Source organism: Somniosus microcephalus, chromosome 9 (assembly GCF_052327205.1).
Source record: "Somniosus microcephalus isolate GS21.2 chromosome 9, FLI_Smic_1.0, whole genome shotgun sequence".
Lineage (NCBI taxonomy): Eukaryota > Metazoa > Chordata > Chondrichthyes > Squaliformes > Somniosidae > Somniosus > Somniosus microcephalus.
The window spans coordinates 177,658,002-177,678,599 of record NC_140995.1 but is presented as its reverse complement, the minus strand read 5'-3'; the positions used below and the strand labels follow the sequence as shown (position 1 = coordinate 177,678,599).

General features: G+C 41.9%; 1 protein-coding gene across 27 annotated transcripts in view; it reads right to left on the bottom strand.

Annotated features, from left to right (window-relative positions):
* The window catches only part of eya4 (EYA transcriptional coactivator and phosphatase 4), a 496,999-nt gene that overhangs the window by 16,992 nt on the left and 459,409 nt on the right, over positions 1-20,598 (bottom strand). For 22 of the 27 annotated variants that reach the window (XM_085997578.1, XM_085997577.1, XM_085997585.1 and 19 more), the window contains 5 exons: positions 12,064-12,122; positions 11,814-11,974; positions 8,962-9,076; positions 4,650-4,771; positions 1,530-1,630 (listed from right to left, as the gene is read on the bottom strand). In XM_085997578.1, the coding sequence (XP_085853704.1) occupies positions 1,530-1,630; positions 4,650-4,771; positions 8,962-9,076; positions 11,814-11,974; positions 12,064-12,122 (558 nt within the window). Of the gene's footprint in view, positions 1-1,529; positions 1,631-1,668; positions 1,770-2,679; positions 2,778-4,649; positions 4,772-8,961; positions 9,077-11,813; positions 11,975-12,063; positions 12,123-20,598 lie in introns of all 27 variants that reach the window. The other 5 variants (XM_085997581.1, XM_085997603.1, XM_085997604.1 and 2 more) reach the window with 3 other exon arrangements.

Genomic DNA, 20,598 nt, shown 5'->3' with positions numbered 1-20,598 from the left:
CACAAAATAAGATTCTAGCCATCATAAGCAGCCAGAGGGGTTGAAATTCACCCGGGCCCATTGTCGGGGCCAGAATTCAAGCTGTGTGCCCCACCTGGGAGGCCTGAGGCTGGCCCCACATTGGGCATCAGGCCTCATTAATAATATTTGGGTGAGCTCCACAGTCATTTGAAGTTGAAGAATTTTGGGCCTCGTGCCTCGCTGGCAGCAGCCCGAAGGCAAGTCCCGGGGGAGTGGAGTGGGAGGGGTGGAGTGGCAACGGGGGAGCTTGATTCGGATACTGTGGATTGGAGGAGGACTTCTGCTTCTCCTGATTCAACAGGACTGATTTTTAAAAAGTTAAAAAAAAACATACCTTTGTTGGTGGCCGCTGAAGAATCCTGAGTAGAGCAGGGTCTGGCTTCTGCTCTGCTCATCCCAAAGCAATTTCTGCCAGGGGAGTATGAAACAGCAATTAGGCCACTTATTTATATTAGTAAGACAGCCTAATGCCTGCTTCAGGTGGCTGTAGAGGACACCTGAAAAATGGTACGACCCAATTTTGGGTTGGACATGTTTCAAGTGTCCTTGGGGCGGATGAAGTTGGTTGCGGAAGTTTGGCCTCATTGCCCTTGTTTTACGCCTGTAAAACGGGTGCAACAAGGTCCAATTTCTAAACAGTGTTTTCATTACAGAACGTTGCCATGAATTGAACATTGACAGAAAAGTAGACAGACACACTTTGGTGTATGCTTCGTCACTTGAAACTTGCATTTTCCTTCATTGTAATGACTGCTAATTCAAATGAGGTGAGCAGGACCTCGTGCTTTATCAAGCTATCCGAACCTTCCACCTATAACTGCCTTGTTACTCATTTGTCCTCATCTATAACACAAGAACAGTGAATGGATTGGCAACTGGACCCTGTAAGTTCCAATCCATTAATCTTCAAATTATCAGTCAACTTTAACTTGCATGTAAAATAGATTTTCTATTCTTACTCCTTAGAAAGAGCTCTTCTGCCAGATGGCCCTGTGGATTGTTCAATACAAGATTCAACTAATGTTGCATTTTAAAGTATTAAGGTATTCTAATGGCATTATTTATGCAAGTAAAACGTTTCAATGCAAAAGATGACTTTTGGGGTGTTTGACATCAGCATCTTATAATGTTATTGAATAGATTTTCTAATGATGTAATCCTTGAGAAAAGGCACTTCACAATCGGTACATAAAGCATGCAGAAATCTGCTTTGATCCATATAAGCCCTTATAAGGGACACACACCATTTCTTAAAAAGTCATGCAAGAAAAAAAAGAATTAACCACCACCTTAAAATGAAGACCAAATCCATTAACTAATGAGGTTAATGCCATTAATTCTAGTTCACAAAGCGACTTGTTCAGAGCGCTATCTCATCATGCTCTACAAGCTAATACATTAAGGCACACTTGAAAAAATCTTTTCCAACATCACATGAATTCAAACAAAGCAAAGCCCAGAGTAATAAATCTAAATGGTGCACCAACAATATTTAGCAGACTTGTTACCTTTTTTGCTGCCTGTTCTTCTTCTACACCATCCCCAATAACAACATATACTACTTTTCTGCCAAACCTTTGCATAATTCGTTCAAAGCAACTTTCTTTGCCTGGAAGATAAATGAGGAAGAGTTCAGGGTGAATTTACCTGAGTAGCAGCATGCTCTTCATCTCGGGCATCTCCAATGACAACATAAGTAACTTTAGTGCCAAATTTGGACACTATACGCTGAAAACAGCTTTCTTTGCCTGAAAAACAATGCATGGCTCAGCCTTTCAATAACAATTAAACTGTTTTACTATACTGTATATAATTTCTCTTAAAATCAGCCTTTTATGCTCAAATTATATTTGGACAAAAATATTGAGAATGACAAGTGAGAATATAGCACTGCTATGTACTATAATCACTTGAATATAGATGGGCAGCTTTATGTTTCTTCTCCCTCAATCCAATAATAATGGTCTAACTCAGTATGCCACCTGTCCCTATTTTGTCACTCCCCTAATGGATCAACAGATAATGGATATTGAACTATATGTGGACTGGCAATTTGAAAGGCTGGGGTTATCAGTGTTTCCGGAAGGCACTGACTCATGCTGGGGCACAAGTGCTGTCAGTCCTTTAGTTCTTCGCCCAAGTGGTCATTCTCATGTGTGGACACAGACAGTAAGTGCTAGCAAGCTATTCCACTATGAGAGCATGACAGTTAAACTTGATCCTGTTTTCACCTAACATTGATACACAAGAGTTGAAATTGGCCTTTGGTGGTAGTGCAAATTGGGTAATAGTGAATTTGAGGCATGATTTTCTCTTCCATTGACTTTATGCTGTCCCATATACTGCTGTGTCCCAGGGCCATCAATGGGAATGTGATGGTAGACCTCAGGAAGTGGTGGTGAAGGCCCTGAGTTTCCCCATTGGAAGGAGAGGGTCTTATAGCGGCTACCTCTCCCTCCAACTTTATCAAACTTTATCCTTAGTTTCAGCCTTGTTTACACCCTTATGGAATCTCAATTATAACATTCTTGCTGTTATAATATTGGAAGAATGTCTTATGGTTGCATTTAGCTTCCACAACTATTCTTATTTTTAGTTCCCTCTTTACCCTTTGAGCACTTTATTGGAGGTTTCTATATTTCCAGTAGTTTCCCTCACCTTGCTGTTGGGTTGGGTTGTTTTTAGGTCTCCATGGGACGCAGGATGTTGGTCCCCAAAATTGGGCCTCGTTGCACCAGTTTTACGCCCTTTTACACCTGTAAAACGGGCACAGTGGGATACAATTTCTACCCCAAGTTGTTGTTGTTTCTCCCTACAGGCTTTCTAAAGTTTGATTTCTCTTAATATTGTCTTATCACTCCCTTTAAGGCTACATTTCTTAAATCTGTACTACTAATCTTTGGTATGTAATTATCCTGCATACACGGTGGTATGTCCATAAATATTCCATAAAGGTAACCACTGACTAATATTACATCAGTCCCACATACAGGTAATGTTAATTATAGTTCCTTTATACAGTTAGTGCATGTACTAATGTACTAAATAAGCTTTCTCCTAGTCAGTGTCTGTACTAATGGCAAACAGTCCCTCATATAGCCAAGATCTGTGGTAATGTTAAAGAGCTCCTCAAACAGTCAGGATATGTACTCATAGTCAGATTGGTACTAACATTAATCAGCCCTCTCAGGTAATCAGTAATTCCTTCGAGGCAGTTCCTTTGATGATTTCATCGGCTGTTTAAGCAAATACTCAAAAAATTAACAGCAAATGATGCAACAAAGCAAAATAAGAGAAGTTCATAATAATTCTTCTTAAATATTTATGTTCTAAAACAAGCCTTTTTCAAAAACATTTTAAATAAACATCCTTGTCTTCTCCAAATGGAGTAATTCATATCTGACAAACCATGTTAATGTGTTACACAGTTAAAGCCTTCTGATTTGAGGGTTAAATCACTTCCCTAAAGATTAATTAAAAAATGAGGGTTAAACCTCATAAACCCCCACAGAAACATTAACACATTAAACATACTGTATTTACTTCTGGTGTGACCCCAGCTTTCCCAGTTTGGTGCAGGGATCACTTTATCTTCTCTCCATTCCAACAGGTAGCATGGAAGCAGAATGCACCTTCAATCGCCTGTGACATGTACAGACAAAGTTCCATGGGAGGGGCTGTGGAGGCAGCTGATGATACAAGTCAACTGCTTTTAGATCTTGGATGGCCGTTGCAAATGCTCATCATTTACTGAAACTATTTATTTCGTTCAAAGTTACTTTCTGATTAAACCCAGTTTTCTAATTATGAACATTCCATTTTATAACTGACCCAGAAGGCAAGGCCACGAAAATCTGCGAGCCCAACGTGGCACACTACTAGTGGAGAGGGTGGAAAATTATCCGGGGCCTGGATACATCAGACCCAGGCCTCGAGTTTTCATCAGGTCCTCCCATCTGCCCCAAATGTGGTCTATGATGTTGGAGGGGGTGGGGTTTGAGTGGGGGGGGGGGGGGGGGGGGAAGAGGAGGGAATTCCTTTAGCCCTAAGTCTCTAACGCTGAGTGACCTGGATTCTTGAATGAACCTGGGGGTCCTGGCCTAGATGCTTCTAAAAATTGTGGCAGGATAGCAGTGAAAATCATGGCAGCAGTAATTTTCTTGGACACCTGATAAAGGGTGTCAATTAGAAGTGTCAAATGGCTGGTGGCACTGGCAGCCAAAAAGTGGTTGGCCAATGACATATTTCTTGCCTCTTCCACCCCGCCTAAGATGTGCCCATAGTGGCCTGGGCATCAGCCGTTGCTATTTAAGTGAGATGACATCCCTGACTCCAGATAAATTGCGGAGGTCCGATTTATACCGATATAATACCGATTTACCCACAGTTGATTTCACCTAATCCTTTTGACCTAAACTCAGAATAAAATTAAACCTAAACATTAGATGGTCTTTACAAAATGATTTATTGAACTATGGACCTGATAGGGTATAAGTGCCCAGAGATTAACAAGTAAATGTTGGTTGTGGTAACTAAAAGCTCTGGTCTTATGCTCTGTGACGTCCTGTAATCTCAAATATAGTTTTCAGTGATTATAATGCTGCAAATATTTTCTGTTGGATCCTTACCTATTTTGGTTGCACTGTAAATATTTTCAATAGGGAAAACACCACCTAAGCTATACAATAGGACTTTGGCAAGTGCTGGTACGAGTTGCGTTGTAGTTACCAAGACATTAACACAGTTACTTCTGTAACAAACAAAGAAACAAAACAAAATCAGTAATCCTCCTTGTAAAATGATATAATGAAAGATTATTAGTTGTTGACCAAAATGAGTGTCAGCTTGGCTCAGCTGGTAGCACTCTTGCCTTTAAGTTCAAGCCCCACTCGAGCACACAATCTAAAATGACACTTCAGTGCAGTTCTAAGGAAGTGCTGTATTGTTGGAGGTACCATCACTTGGATGACACTTTAAACTGAGACCCTGCGTCTAGCTGTTTGGGCAGATGTAGAATATCTCACAGTACTATTTGAAGAAAAGTGGAGCCTTTCCCCAGTGTCCAGGCAAACATTCCCCCCTCAATCAACACTACCAAAAATAACAGATTAATCAGTCATTAGTTTAATTTACTATTTATAGGACCTTGGTATTTTTTAATGTTATTCTTGGGAGGTAGGTGACACTTGCAGGGTCGTATTTATAGCCCATCCCTGGTTATCTTGAGAAGGGGGGTGTTGGGCCTTCTCCATGAATTGCTGCAGTCCATGTGGTGATGATATTCTCACAATGGTGTTAGGTAGGGAATTGCAGAGTTTTGGCCGAGTGTTGATGAAGGAAAGATGATATATATATCCAAGTCAAGAGGGCGCTTGGCTTGGAGGGAAACTTGGAGGTGATAGTCTTTCCACATCTTTGCTGCTTTTGTCTTTCTCAGTGGTAGAGGTCGCAGGGCTGGGAGCTGCTGTCGAAGTAGCTTGTAGATAGTACATATTGCAGCCATAGTACACTGGTGGTGGATGGGTGGGGTGCTTTGTCCTGAAGAGAGTCAAGCTTTTTGAGTATTGTCGTAGCTGCACCCATCCAGGTGAATGGTGAATATTTTCTCACAGTCCTGACCTGAGCCTTGTAGATGGTGGAGAGGCGTTGAGGGGTCAAGAGATAAGCCACTCATTGCAGAGTACTCAGCCTCTGTCTTGTTTTTGTACCCACATTGTTGATATGGCTGGTCCAGTTAAGCTCCTGGTCAACGGTGGCCCTCATGATGTTGATGGGAGGAGACTCAGTGATGTTTCTGCCAGTTAAAGTGAAGGGTGTGGTTGGGTCCCTGTAATTGGTTGTCGTGTTTGTCTACGCAAGAACAGTTACAGCCCTTCAAAAAATGATTGATTGTGAAGCGCTTTGAGACATCCTGAGAACAGGATAGCCACTATATAAAATCAAGTTCTTTCAGAGTTATGCTTTCCATGGCAATAGCACATCATTTAGAAATGATAATTAGTAATCTTAAATTTATTTTCATCAACCCTTAAATACAAACTTGTACAGATACAGGTCTCAGTTAGTTTGCTTCTTGCGAGACTCAGCTCTTGCACTAGCCGGTTCATGCTCCTACAGAGTCTCAGCTCTCTGCCAATGGGCTTCAAACTGGTATGGTGTCTCAGATCTGACAGTCAGGCTCATGCTGATATGGGAATGATAATACAGTTTGCATCACTTGCTGGAACTGGGGATTCCATGCAATACGGATGGTAATTCAATATTACTATTTTCTGTCCTATGTACCTGTGTGACTGGCTTCTGAAGAACCAAGGTATAATTGTAAATGATTTGGTCCTTCACTAATTGAAAATCCATAGTGAGATGTACCAGGATCACTTCAGTTACTAGTGGTAAACTTGATATTGTATTAAAGATTTACCGCTTGTAGTACAAGGGTGCAATATTTTTGTCAGGCTATGTTTTTAGTTGAGTTAACTTAATGCAAAAAAAAATGAACGCTGTGACAAACATAAAAATAATGACAATTATTGTGTCAGTTTGGCTCAGTTGGTAGCACTCTTGACTCTGAGTCAGGAGGTTGTGGCTTTGAGCCCCTTAGTAAGGTTTGAACTCACAATGTAGGATGACACTCCAGTGCAGTACTGAAGGAGTGCTGCATTATTAGAGATGCTGTCTTTTGGATGAGATGTTGAATGCAGGTCCTGTCTGCTTTTTCTGGTGGTTCAGGTGGATGTTAAAGGTCCTAGGGTATTTGAGGATGTAACAAGCAGGGTGGACAAGGGTGAGCCAGTGGATGTGGTGCATTTGGATTTCCAGAAGGCATTTGATAAGGTGCCACATAAAAGGTTACTGCATAAGATAAGAGCTCACGGAGTTGGGGGTAATATATTAGCATGGATAGAGAATTGGCTAACTAACAGAAAGCAGACAGTCGGGAGAAATGGGTCATTTTCTGGTTGTCAAACGGTAACTAGTGGGGTGCCACAAGGATCGGTGCTGGGGCCCCAACTATTTACAATCTACATTAATGACTTGGATGAGGGGATCGAGTGTAATGTAGCCAAGTTTGCAGATGATACAAAGATGGGTGGGAAAGCAAGTTATGCAGAGGACTCAAAAGAATCTGCAAAGGGATATAGACAGGCTAGGTGAGTGGGCAAACATTTGGCAGATGGAGTATAATGTGGGAAAGTGCGAGGTTATCCACTTTGGCAGGAAAAATAAAAAAGCAAACTATTATTTAAATGGCGAGAGATTACAAAATGCTACAGTTCAGAGGGACCTGGGGGTCCTTGTGCATGAAACACAAAAATTTAGCATGCAGGTACAGCAAGTAATCAAAAAGGCAAATGGAATGTTGGCCTTTATTTCAAGGGGGTTGGAGTATAAAAGCAGGAAAGTCCTGCTACAACTATACAGGGTATTGGTGAGACCACACCTTGAGTACTGTGTACAGTTTTGGTCTCCTTATTTAAGGAAGGATATACTTGCATTGGAGGCAGTTCAGAGATGATTCACTAGGGTAATTCTAGAGATGAGGGGTTTGACTTATGAGGAAAGGTTGAGCAGGCTGGGCCTATACTCATTGGAATTTAGAAGAATGAGAGGTGATCTTATCGAAACATATGATACTGAGGGGGTTCGACAGGGTAGATGCAGAGAGGATGTTTTCCCCTCATGGGGAAATCTAGAACTCGGGGGCACAGTCTCAGAATAAAGGGTTGCCTTTTTAGAACTGAGATGAGGAGGAACTTCTTCTCTCAGAGGGTCGTAAATTTGTGGAATTCTCTGCCCCAGAGAGCTGTGGAGTCTGGTTCATTAAACACATTTAAAGTGGAGATAGACAGATTTTTGCAAGATAAGGGAGTGAAGGGTTATGGGGAGTGGGTTGGGAAGTGGCTTTGAGCCCTAGATCAGCCATGATCTTATTGAATGGCAGAGCAAGCTCGAGTGGCCAAGTGGCCTATTCCTGCTCCTATTTCTTATGTTCCTATGTATTCTCCAAGAAGAATAGAGAGTTCTCTTGGTGTCTGGGCCAACATTCCTCCCTCAACCAATACCACCATCAAAAAACAGATTAAACTGGTCATTCATTTTATTGCTGTCTGTGGGACAATACAACTGTAGAATAGTTGCTGTGTTTTGTTGCATAACTACACTCCATGGGGTATTTCATCTTTACAACTTGGCGTAATGGACCAGCTGGGCAGAGTGCAGAGAGGAAAATCAGACCAGGAGGATCGCATGCTCATAACTCAGCCCGTCTGATTGTCCTTCTATTAATTTAAATGAAAGGAAAATCGAGCAACCGCCATTATGGGATGTGTGATCCTCCATGCTTGATCTTAATTCTTTAAGGGCTAGCGATCCTCCCTGCCTGATCATCTTCCATTAAAGGGGTGCAATCCTCTCTGCCTGATTATCCTCCATTAAAGGGGTGTGATCCTCTCTGCCTGATCTTCCTCCATTAAAGGGGTGTGATCCTCCCTGCCTGATCTTCCTCCATTAAAGGGGTGCGATCCTCTTTGCCTGATCTTCTTCCATTAAAGGGCTGCGATCCTCTCTGCCTGATCTTCTTCCATTAAAGGACTAGCGATCCTCTCTGCCTGATCTTCCTCTTTGCGCTTTGTCCAGGCAATTAATGAACCCAATGCATTTCAGAAGTAATCTATTGGAACACGATGAAGTCCTATCAAAGCGTAAATGTTATAATGGTGTTATAATGTTGTTATTTACCATCATAGCTAAAACTATTGTTGAGAGATGAAAGAAACCTCCAGTGTAAATCAACATCTTGTCCTGACCACAGAGCAATGATGTGACTGTGCCCCGGAAGCTTCAGCAGCGAGCAACAGTTATTCTTATACAGAAACTATTGTGTCAGGGTGCATAGATTTAAATGTTATTTCTAATGAGTTATTATACAGTAAATCCTACCTTGAGCTGATGATTGACAGTGATTTAAGTGCATTTGACAGCCAGGAGTCTGTCAGGGCCTCAACCTCAGCCCTTAACTGAAGCCAAGCATCTCTTTTTGCTGGACCAAGTAGTCCTAAAATAAAAGAAAAGAAAATACACTGAGAAATGCACATAAGCACATAAGAAATAGGAGCAGGAGTAGGCCATTTGGCCCCTCGAGCCTGCCCCGTCATTCAATATCATGGCTGATCTGATCTTGGCCTCAACGCCACTTTCCCGCCCGCTCCCCATAACCCTTGACTCCCCTGTAGCTCAAAAACCTGTCAATCTCCGCCTTGAATATATTCAATGACTCCGCCTCCACAGCTCTTTGGGGTAGAGAATTCCAAAGATTCACGGCCCTCTGAGAGAAGAAATTCCTCCTCATCTGCGTTTTAAATGGGCGACCCCTTATCCTGAAACTATGCCCCCTAGTTCTAGATTCCCCCACTGCGAGAGTATACTTGTCTGATCAATACCCTGGGGTCTAAATTTTCCAAGTCTGCGCCAGCGGTGAGGAGCTTCACCAGCTACGAGTACATATCGAAAAATCTTCTGTACGATGCCCATGATTTTCCGTCCATTGATTTCTTCATAAACTTGAGAGCTTGTTAACTGTGTTCCATAAAATATTTTTGACTCGTTTAATGGAGTGAAAGTTCAGCTACACTGGAAAACAACCGCTATTCTATCAGTTTAAAACATTTTAAAATACTTTTACTTTATTCTATAATGTAGTGAAAATTTAAAATCATTTCTCAGGATGATTTTTTTTCAAATGTAACTGTCTTTTTTCTCTTTTAGACTCTACTTCCTATGAGTTACTAATGTTGCATTGTGTAGTTAACAAAGAGTCACATCAAGTGGGTGCCTAATCTCTGCAAAATCTCCAGCCTGAGGCCAACAACTATTCAGTGCCTCAATGTGCGTGGTGATTTTAAAGTGGGCCGGGAACCTGCATAAATGCTGCGTGCTAGGCCCTAGACTCATTAGGCCCCAGATTTTAATGTAAATAATGGCCCAGAAATTCGGGTCTCCACGGGTGAGTACGCACGGGGTACTCACCCGTAGGCCGAATGGAAGTGCCGGTTTTCTGCATGCACTGCGCGGGAAACCGGCACTTCCGTTCCCTGAACGAAGAGGTTCAGAGGTCGAACGCGCGCGCAGGAGAGGCTACGTGTGCGCATCAAACTTACGTTTTTTTTGCAGGTTTTCCCGGGATCGTAAGCCTGCAGGATTTAGAAATGTAAAAAGCAGGCATAAGGCCTGCTTTTTACAAGGTAAGTGGTCAATTAATTAAAATTAAAACATTTTTTCCACAGGTTTATTATTTTTAAATACTTTAAAGCAAGGTAAGTTTATTTTTAGCCCCATTAGAATATAAAATTATTTTTTTCAAAAATTTGAATTATTGTTTAAAATAGTTATTTAATGTAATTTATAGTTTATTTAAAAAGTGTGATTTAAAAAAAAAATATTTGAAGGTTTACTGCTATTTTGGGGCCGTAGTATTTATAAGTTTTGACAGGTCTACCTGTCAATCGTATGAATGGGCTTTTCTCTCCTCCGATTGGCTGCCCATGGCCCACGTGATCCCAGGGGACGCATCGCACTAACTGCGCCCCTGGGATATGCAAGCACTGCGCGCCGGCAGCTGGGCCAGGCCCTGGATCAGAATTCCACGGGGCCCTACAGCTCAACTGCCAGCGCGCTAGGTAAGTGCAGGTCGGGGGCATACACCCGTGGGAAGCCCCCGACCCGAATTTCTGGGCCATTATGGCTGCACCATATTGCAAAGGGAGTGCCTGATCAGTGGAATGGATATCAAAGGGGAGGCTGCAATTCTTTAAAAAAAATTGTTCCCTCTTGGCACCAAAATCCCCTTCCTCTGGTGCTTTCCCCTGTCTCTTCCCTCCCTCGCTGGGAAAGCACTAGTACAAAATCAGCGGCCCACAGACACCTAACTATAGAGTCCTGGAGCTCCCAGCCTGTCATGAGACACACACCCGGAGTACCAGAAAATGATGCAGGCGAGGTACACAGGTCTTATTATCGTTCTCCAACAGTCTCACTACAGTACTTGCTTTAGCTATTATTCTGATGGGTTGTATGTTACTAAATGAGCAACTCGAACAAGCTAGAGTTTGAGCCACATGAAAGTGTAACTCTTCAAGAGGCTGTGCTCTTGGGTTCACCAATTTATTGTTCATTTAAAACAACTTTTTTCTTTCTTGTTTAAAGAATATAATTGTTTTGGATTACTTAGTTTAGTTTATTTAGGGCCAAATGTGCATCATTTGAAGACATAATCATCTTAAATCACGTTATTGAAAGAGAAGATGTGGCCTTAACTATTGTGCAAAAAGTGCCTGCTACTTTTTAATGCTCTGCCTCATCAGCCTTGGCAAAGGGTCCTCACAGGTTGAGATACCTTTGAACACACTACAACAGTTTGTTGAACTTTGTCCCCAATTGTGATACTCCCCATAAATTATCCCCATCCCTTTACATTTCACTTACATGCAATCTCCTCCATCAGTTTGTTTTAAACACAAAGAATTTTGTTAACATACTGCAGATGATAATTTTTGCACAAGGTTGTTAGCCAGTGTGTTAAATATAGGGGATTTCAACTGCAGCATGTTTTGTCTGACAAGGATGTGAGACAGATCATCAGGTTGATCACTAGAGAGAGTTTTCTTTTAATGGCAGCACTGAATTGGATGACTGTGAATGATGTTCATTATGAAAATAACACATTATTAAATAGTCGTTGTTTGAAGAAGCAGCAAGTAACCAAGTTAATCAGGGGGAAACAAAACCATACTCACCCCCTACATTGTTTTTGTAAGTGTTATATAGTTCTTTTACACGCCTGTAGCGGAAGGCTAATTTTCTCATCCAATCGACCCCTCCTCGCACACCTGTCGCTAAGCAGAGGTTTGCACTGGTGGCAGCTGCATGAAAACCATCAGTTGCAAAACTGTAGGTACTGTAAATAGAGCAAAACAACGTGTATTTGTCATTTTAAAATCAGTTTTATTTGTAATATTAATTTTTGCGGTAGGATAAAATTAGTACCTTAAATCCTGTCCATTGTCATCAGAGGAGACATCATCTATATGAACTTGATCGCATTCCTGTTAAAAGATGGTCAAATTATTAAAACACAAAAATACCACTCTGCTAATGGAAAATTATATTGCAATTTTAAGTGCCGTTACTATTTTAAATCGAGTAGACTTCAACCTCTTTGTTTTTTAGGTGATACTTTATAGAGCATTCATGTCTAACACGTTACAACATGCAAAATGTTTGGTCAAGGACCATAATAATAATGAACCTTTGTAACAAGATCTATTTCAATACTGAAAGGCAATTTCAAGCCTCCAACATGAACAGTTTTATCCTTTTACCATAAAAGATCTAAATTTCTAACAATTAAATTTTAAAGCAGGATTAGAGAAATGTACAGAAATATAAAAATGCTGAATTCATAAATGCACTATGGTGGCTATTGACTAATAAAACTAGTCTTGTTTTTTCAGTTGATTTTAGTGCTGAAATGCCTGTTTAATAGTTCCGAAAGTTTATTTTCTTATCAATAATATTCTTTTAATTACCTCTGTTGATTGATATTTTATTTAATGCAGACTCAAATAAAATTATATACAGTGGTTAATTAAAGTGATTCATTTATCAATGAACATTTATCTATTTAAAATAATAAAGGCAAGAAAATGGCTAAGAAATACAATATTGTGCTAAAGTGAAGGAATCTTTATTATGGCATTTAGGTTCTTACTATATGGGTCATGAGGCAGTATTCAACCAGAAGGTGGCAGAATTGATACACCTATCACAACCACTGGCTGCTGCACATTCCTTTTTAAGCATGTGGTGAAAATGATAATGTAATTGTTTAATTCATAATTTCAGTGAAAAATAAAGTGCATTTTGGATGTGCTTGATGTGTGTGGTATTGTGTTTGTTATAGCCTTTTCATTAAAACGAAAACAGTCGATAATTGTACTATCATGCAGCCAGCAGAAACGGAATTACTAAGAACTATACTGCACTGTCCAATGCTGTGTTGGGAGGGACACCAGGTTGTAGGTTGAAACGGATTAAGGCAACATCCACGCTTCTGAGCTCAGCCTGCATTCCCACAACCTTGTACAGTGCAATGAAGTGTTAAAAAATATCCAGTTTATTTTTTGCATAGATTATGATGGATTTGTATGCAATTAGCGTCCTCCATGTTAAAAACTAAAGAAAACTTAAACTATCTGTATGGTTATGCCAGAGGGGTGCTCATGTGGGTATTTTCATCTCATTGAATACAATGTGGGATGGTTTTTTGTGCATGTGAAAGTTATCCTGCCTGGGCCAAGATGCATTTTCATTGTCCCTTTTGTGCTGCTGTTTGTTAATGGGACCCGATGCATTGGAATGCCATGGATGACACCTCGACAGACTGAACATAGAAACTGAAGTTTAAAGCTTTATATTAATAATGGTAGATAGTTATGAGAAACTTGCAATAGTCGAGTGCTAGGGATTAACATTCACTACCATGACTAATAAAGTATCAGCGGTGTGGAACAGTGTACCCGCTGTTCTCCAAAAAAAAAGGCCATCAACAAATCATTTTAATTTCTCAATCAAACTAAATGCCTGCTGCTGCCTGACCTCAAACCTTAAGAAGCTATATATCTTTCATATGGACCCAATAATTTACTGCATATGAAACTGACCTCAGCACAGCTGAATCAATGAATGTTCTCCACATATAAGTGAGTAGAGATTAGAGTAACATTCCTGTACCGAGTAGCCAAATATGATGAGGTTAAGCAAATATAGTCCTCAGTGTCAAGTAACTGAATATATAATATATAAGAATAATGTCTTACTTAATTTTTTTGTTCAAAATTACACTCAATGAAGAAATCATTAAAAACACATGAAGGAAAAAGGATAAACTGTTCCAAATGCTGTACCCCATAAGCAGAGTTATTGTGAACCATATGATCAAATGTCACTTATGTGACACAACAAATAGTAGCCCTTCACTGTAACACTCACCAATATTGCTTACATTATTTCTAGCTCCCTCATTAATACAGAAACCATATAAAACACTATTGTACGTTTTTTGTGTCCTTCCCAACTGATATCCTTATAGAGCAGGGATCTACTGTAGTGAGTTGAAACACCATGTAGCACATGTGTAAGAGTTGACAAGAGGTGGAGGAAGAGATTGATGGAGAGAGTTGGATTTCAGGTCAGGGTTGGTACATGGAGACCCTGCTAATCCTGAGCACAGGGGAGCTCTGTAAGTGCACCCTGGAAGTTCTTAGAAGCAACTTATAAGTCATATCATTTTTGCAAGAGGCTATTTTAATAAAAGTGGACTGTTTGCTATACTACAGCTTGGTTTGGCTGTTTGTAATAACAGAGACTGCTTGGCAATATCATAACCTGCTTCACTGTCTGGACTATGGGAGTGTGCACTGTTGCACCACAGGAGATTTCTTTAACACAGTCAAGAGCTGTGAGGAAGCCAAAACCTGTGCCTAAAGCAGGCTGGGCAGTACTCCCCATTGAAGCAGCATTCACTTAGAGACCAACAGTGGAGGTCAACACAGAAGGTTAGCTGCACAGAAATCTAAAATGAGCAAAGGTAATGTTACAGCCAATATCTCAAGAGAACTGAAAGATTAAACACAACTAAAGAAACAATACATTGTTATGGATTACACCAACCAAATTTAAAAAAAAAGTTTTCCAAAATGTCACGTCTTTATAAAATCCTTTCCTACTGAAACACACATGACCCCGATGTGAAAATATTTAGAAACATTCACTGACCCCACGCTCCCACTGCTCGAAGAATCAGTGATACAATGTTCCTGCCCTATCTTTGGCCCGCACTTCAAAAAACTTTTAAGAGGACACACACAGGTTAGTGGAGTGGGCAGGGAGGCAGCAAATATAATTTAATGCAGAGAGGTGATGTATTCTGAGAAAAGAAAACAAGCAATGGGAGTAGAAACACATGGAAAGATAGAGAAGGATGTGGAGGAACAAAGAGACCAAGGGGGTTAATTTCCGTGGGGTGCCTTCTACTTGGCTGCTGTAACTTTAGTGGAAGAGCCATGAAAACCCTGGAAAAAGCAGCTTAAAGGCAGTTTATCTGGAGTTTCCGTGGCTCTTCCGCCAAAGTTACAGCGGGTGAGTGGAAGAACCCCATGGAAATTCAATCACCTAGGGTGCAAATGCATGAATCCTTAAAAGTGTGAGTGAAGTTGATAAAGCCATGAAAAAAGGTTAAAAAGCATTTTGGGTTTTATAAATAGGGACATAGGGCTGGATTTTGCAGGGGGTCAGTGGGCATGATCGGTGGTGGGTTGGGTGGGAAAGTGGTTTTTTTCCTCAGCGGGTCGGGACCCCGCTGTGAACCCGCTGCCATGCGCCTTTACCAAATATCGGGTCTGTCAGCACAGCACACCCGAGACGCAGCAGTGGGGAAGACAATTAAAATCATTAAGGGCTTGTTTACAGCCACTTATCAATGGTTTTTCCCCAGCTTTTTGGATTTGATAGGTCGCCCACCGGTTTCCCGCTGTGCCTAGACCTCGTCTTTGAAGCAGAGGCGGGAGGTCAGTGGCCATTGAATCAGCTGATGAGTTGACAGCTTCAAATGTCGTCAAAGCTTCCAGCTGATTGATACACGTTCCCTTAACCACTAGCTTCACTAAACTGCATTTCCACTACAGATTCAGGATGCTGCAAGGCTTTACACAAGTCTCCATCCAGTCTGACCTCATTACCTCTCCCACCATTAACAGATCGCTTCTGTCATCTCTACTTCACCTGCCATCTATTCCATCAGCATGGGTGCCCTAAATTTGGGCATGGTCCCTTTAAGGAAACTGGCTGATGACGTGTCATCAAATGACGTCACCAGACCCGCTTCTTCTAATTGGCCGGCAAACAAGCCCAATCTTGGGAAATTCATTTCAGAGGCTGGGATGGATCCAGCAGCGGGGTTGAGACCAGCCATTGATGTCACCCGCCATGGACCTGCCGAGGTTAGTAAAATCGCGGCCATAGAGTACAAGAGCAAAGAGGTGATGATAAATTTGTGCAAAGCAATAGCTAGGCCATAGTTAGAGTAAACTGTGCAATGTCGGTGCCCCATTATAGAAAACGCATTGAAGCCACACTACGGGCTGGATTTTATCAATGGAGGCATGTAGGAGGCGGGACTCCCACTTTTGGGGTTGTAGTCCCGCCTCCATCGACTTGTGGCCAACCCACTCGATTTTCCCCTGATTGAACTTGTTGAGCCCGCCCAGCAGGCTCAGCAGTCCAATTAAGGGCCACCCGGCAACAGGTGATGTCACAGATTGACATTTCATCTGTCGAGAGCTTTTGACAGATGAAATATCAGCATTTGACAGCTCTTTGAAGTTGTCAAACACTGACAATCTATACTCTAAGTTAATTCCTTCCTCTCAGACTGATTTAAAGATCTCTCCGGAACAGAAAGCAGAGGCTGCAGATTTTGACAGCTCGCGGCCATTCTGCTTTCTGTGCCGGTGAGATGAGGGACTCCCAAGACCTGAAGGAAGGAAGGCTGCATTATTAAGTAAAGGTAAGTAAAACTTAGTTAAACACTTTACACACACCAAACACACTTACCTCTGCACTCATGCACCCATTACTCACCTGAGCACCGGACATCTCGAACCCTCCAAGCCCTTCAGCCCGACAGTCCGCCTCGCTAACTTGGCGTGGTTTGGAGCCGTCGGGAAGCTCACGCTTCAGGGATAAAAATAGGGATTAGGCTAAAAACTGCCTGTTAACTACATGTTAACAGTCAGTTAATTGACACTAATCCCCTTCCCGCCTCGGGGAGGTGGCTCCCAGCACAGGTCGGGTACCCGCCTCCTGTGAAATGGGCATGGAGGCGGGTTGGGGGCGGGATGGGTTCGTGCCCCCCGATTTTGCGATTTTAACCCCCCACACGCCTCCAATCCCGCCTCAACGGCCTGATGAAATTCGAGCCCAGAGAGTCTACAGCATAAGATGATACCAGGGATGAAAACCTATAGTTATGAGAAGGCACTTGAGATACTGGGACTATTTCCACTGGAGCAGAAAAGGCTAATAGAGGTTTTTAAAATCATGTAGTGTGTTGAAAGACTATGGCCTAGAAATTCAGTTGGCGCCGCGCCAGGGCTTTAGCGCCGGAAAGTTAGCGCCGGCGCTAAGTCCCCCTGCGCGCGCCAAAAATTCAGTAGCGCCGCGCCCAAACGGCTGCCGGCGCTACTGAAGGGTGTTTGCGCCTGAAAACTGGCGCTACGCGCCGCATTGCGGCGCTATTCCGGCGCTGCGGCGCCCGATGCGGTGCGGCAGGCTCGGGAAGTGCAGGCCTCCTCCTTCAGTTAAGGAGGAGCTGCCTGCACCCGCCCGCTGGCCGGTAAAATCGCCACAAAAATGAGCCCGGCACCTCGGGGAAGTGCCGGGCTCGCAGCCGAGAAGCATCTGTTCCGCGGGGGGGGGGGGGGGGGGGGGGAGTCCGGGGAGGGAGGTGCGGGCAGGCGGCCGGCGGGAAAGCGGCCGGCCGCCGCTCCACCTTTATGCGCCGGCGCAAAGTCGTGTAAGACTCTGTTGCCAGAGTCTTAGTTGCGGCTGCCACGGGCGAGGCAGCCGCAACTGAATTTCGGCGCTGGGGCCCGTCGGCATGGCAACCGGGATGCTGCGCACACCGATGATGTCATCGGTGCCGGCGCAGCGCTACCGGTCTACCGCCGATTCCAGGGCCCCAGGGAATTTTTAAACTGGCCATAACTCCGGCGCTAGGCCCTCCAGCGCTAGGCCTACTGAATTTCTAGGCCTATATCCTCTGGTTGGAGAGTTAGTGAAGAGGTAGTTATCAATTTAAAATTGCCACTAAGACAGTGAGGGGTGGAGGTTAGAAGATATTTCTTTAAAAAGCATGAAATGGTTTGCCACAGGGAGTAGTTGAGGCAGAGACCACTGTTTCTTTTTAAGGGAAAGGTAGTTAAACGTTTTAAATAGAGTAAATTACAACAGTATGGGGAGTGAGCAGGGCAGTGGGATTAGTTTTGGATTGGTCTAGCAAAGAGCTGGCATAGATACAAGGGGCTGAATGGTATCGTTCCGTGCTGTGAACTTGTATGGTTCTGTGATTCCCTTTGAGTGTATCTCTCTGCTGGAAGCAGGGGACAGTGTTTTCACTGTTATTCCCACAGTGCTATACCATATTTATTTTGTCTGACAAATCATTTTCAATATACAGGTAATGGCTAAAATTTTATTAATCTAGAAAGCAGAAAGGATTTTAATTGAAATTACATAATAAACTGCTGTTCATTAGAATATGAATTTCCTGGTTAAGGCAATTTTTATCAAATCATCGAAAACTGACTACGTATCAAATGGCCATAATATACCGAGGTTGCATTATAAAGATCACAACTAAATTATTTTTTTCTTTTATTGAGGCAATAAACGTAAGAGCAAATTCAAAAGTAAACAGCCCCTAGTAATTACCCCTAACCCTAATGTGATATTAATCATTAAATACACATTCTGTAAGTTTATTATGCTTATGAATAAACCTCTGAAGTGGCGTTGTAGTACTTGCTCCTCAACACAACTCACGCGCGCATACAGAGATGTCTGTTATAATACGCATTATTTATAGCTCCCCAATTACAGTAATAGTGAAACTATATAAATCATCCTGCTTTATAACATTGTTCTTCAATATGGTTTCTGTATGAACCTTTAAAAACACTACAATAGAGAAGATCTACTGTACTGACCATCTGTAATTGAATTAATGTGAAAGGGCATTTCATAATCTGATTAAATATGGTTTAATTTTAATTGCATCACTGCTGCTCTGAAGGGCCAGGGACCCAAGACCCTTACTGAGCTGAAGATTAAAATATTAACAAATTTATGTCCCCACAGGGAAATGAGGGGATGCATTCTAAAGGTGCTCAGTTTGTTCTGGAATCGATTACCGTTGGTCCTTCACGCCTTTGGGGTCTTCAGTAGGCTTGGAACACAAAGCCACGTTGGGATGTGCTGGACCTAACTGGGGTTGAGTTGTATGGAATTCCCAGAGGTAACCTGGGAAGGTCCCGCACAGACAAGCTCCCATGGTCAGTGCAGGCTTAAGAAGCACTTGTCCAACACCCACCCCCCCCTCCCACCACCGGCGCGCAATTTCCAGCGAGAGATGCATGTGGTGGAAACCTGGTGGATGCAGTTTCCAAACCAATCTTCAGTTTCCCCCCTCCCCCCCACCCACTCCCACCCCCAGCCCTGCGCCAAATTTCCAGAATTTCAAGCCCATACCTATGGTTGAAAATTAATTGTTGGGAACTGTGGGCAAAACCTTTTCCACCCAAAATTTTCAGCCCCACTTCTTGATGTTCATACACTTGATCCTAATACTATTACTTTCAATTAAAAAATGCAGAAAAGCCAGTATTAAATTCAGTCCTGACAGAAATTGATTACAAACAATTCCACTTTTCTTCATGTTTAAGATGGATTTAAAAATTGCTGGCATGGGTTGCTGCTAAGGATAAACTTTGTCTGTTGTAAGTGAGGAGGAGGAGGAGGAGACGATCTTCTGTCGAGCAGAAAATTCTTTGCAGCTTTCTAGGATTAGAAGGAGACTTAAAAATTTAGGGTTTTCTTCACTACAGCTGAGAAAGTTAAGGGTTGACCTAATAAAGGTCTTTAAGGTTAATGAAGGATTATATGATAAATAGTAATAGATCGTTTCCACAGGTCGGTGAGATGATAAGAAGAGGGCATAAATTTAAGATAATCAAAAAAGAATTAAAAGGGAGTTTAAAAAATTCTTTAAACAAAGAGTGGTTAGGAACATAGAATTCTTCGCCACAAATTATTACTGAAGCAAGTCCATAAATGGGAGTTAGATAATTGCTTGAAAAAGAGAAACATCAAGGGGTTGAGCAAGTGAGGAAAGTGTGATTATACTCGGCAACTCATGCAGAGAAAAGAAGTGGTGCAGACTTGTTGGTTTGATTGATGTGTTTCTGTAACACTCAGAAATATGCTACAGTTTGAACAATGGAGCTTCTAATGCTTAATTCCATAGTCATTTTAAATACTGCTGAAAACTACTAGATAAAACTAAATAATTTGGGATAAATTGTGAAAAAATTCATGCTTACACTGCAAACAAAACAGATTAGTAACTAATTTATCTGGCCTCAAATGGTTAGAGACCATTTTGTTATGTTTAAAAGTTGTGATCTTTCACTGTGCCTATGAGTGTGGCTTGACTTTTTGCATCACAACAGTTCTGCTAATAATTTAACAGAATGCAATGTTAATTTTATTGGTGTTTAAGAATATTCAATTTATGAGGTACATTGAATAACTCACATGTGCCAAAGGTTCTCATAAAGAAGGTAATAAAACTCACTCTTCTCTAATGGGAAAAGGTTCATTCTTCAAACAGGTTGTAGGGCTTAACTTCATTACAGTAACTTTACAAAATATTAAACCGGGCATCTTAAAATATCCCACTGCAGA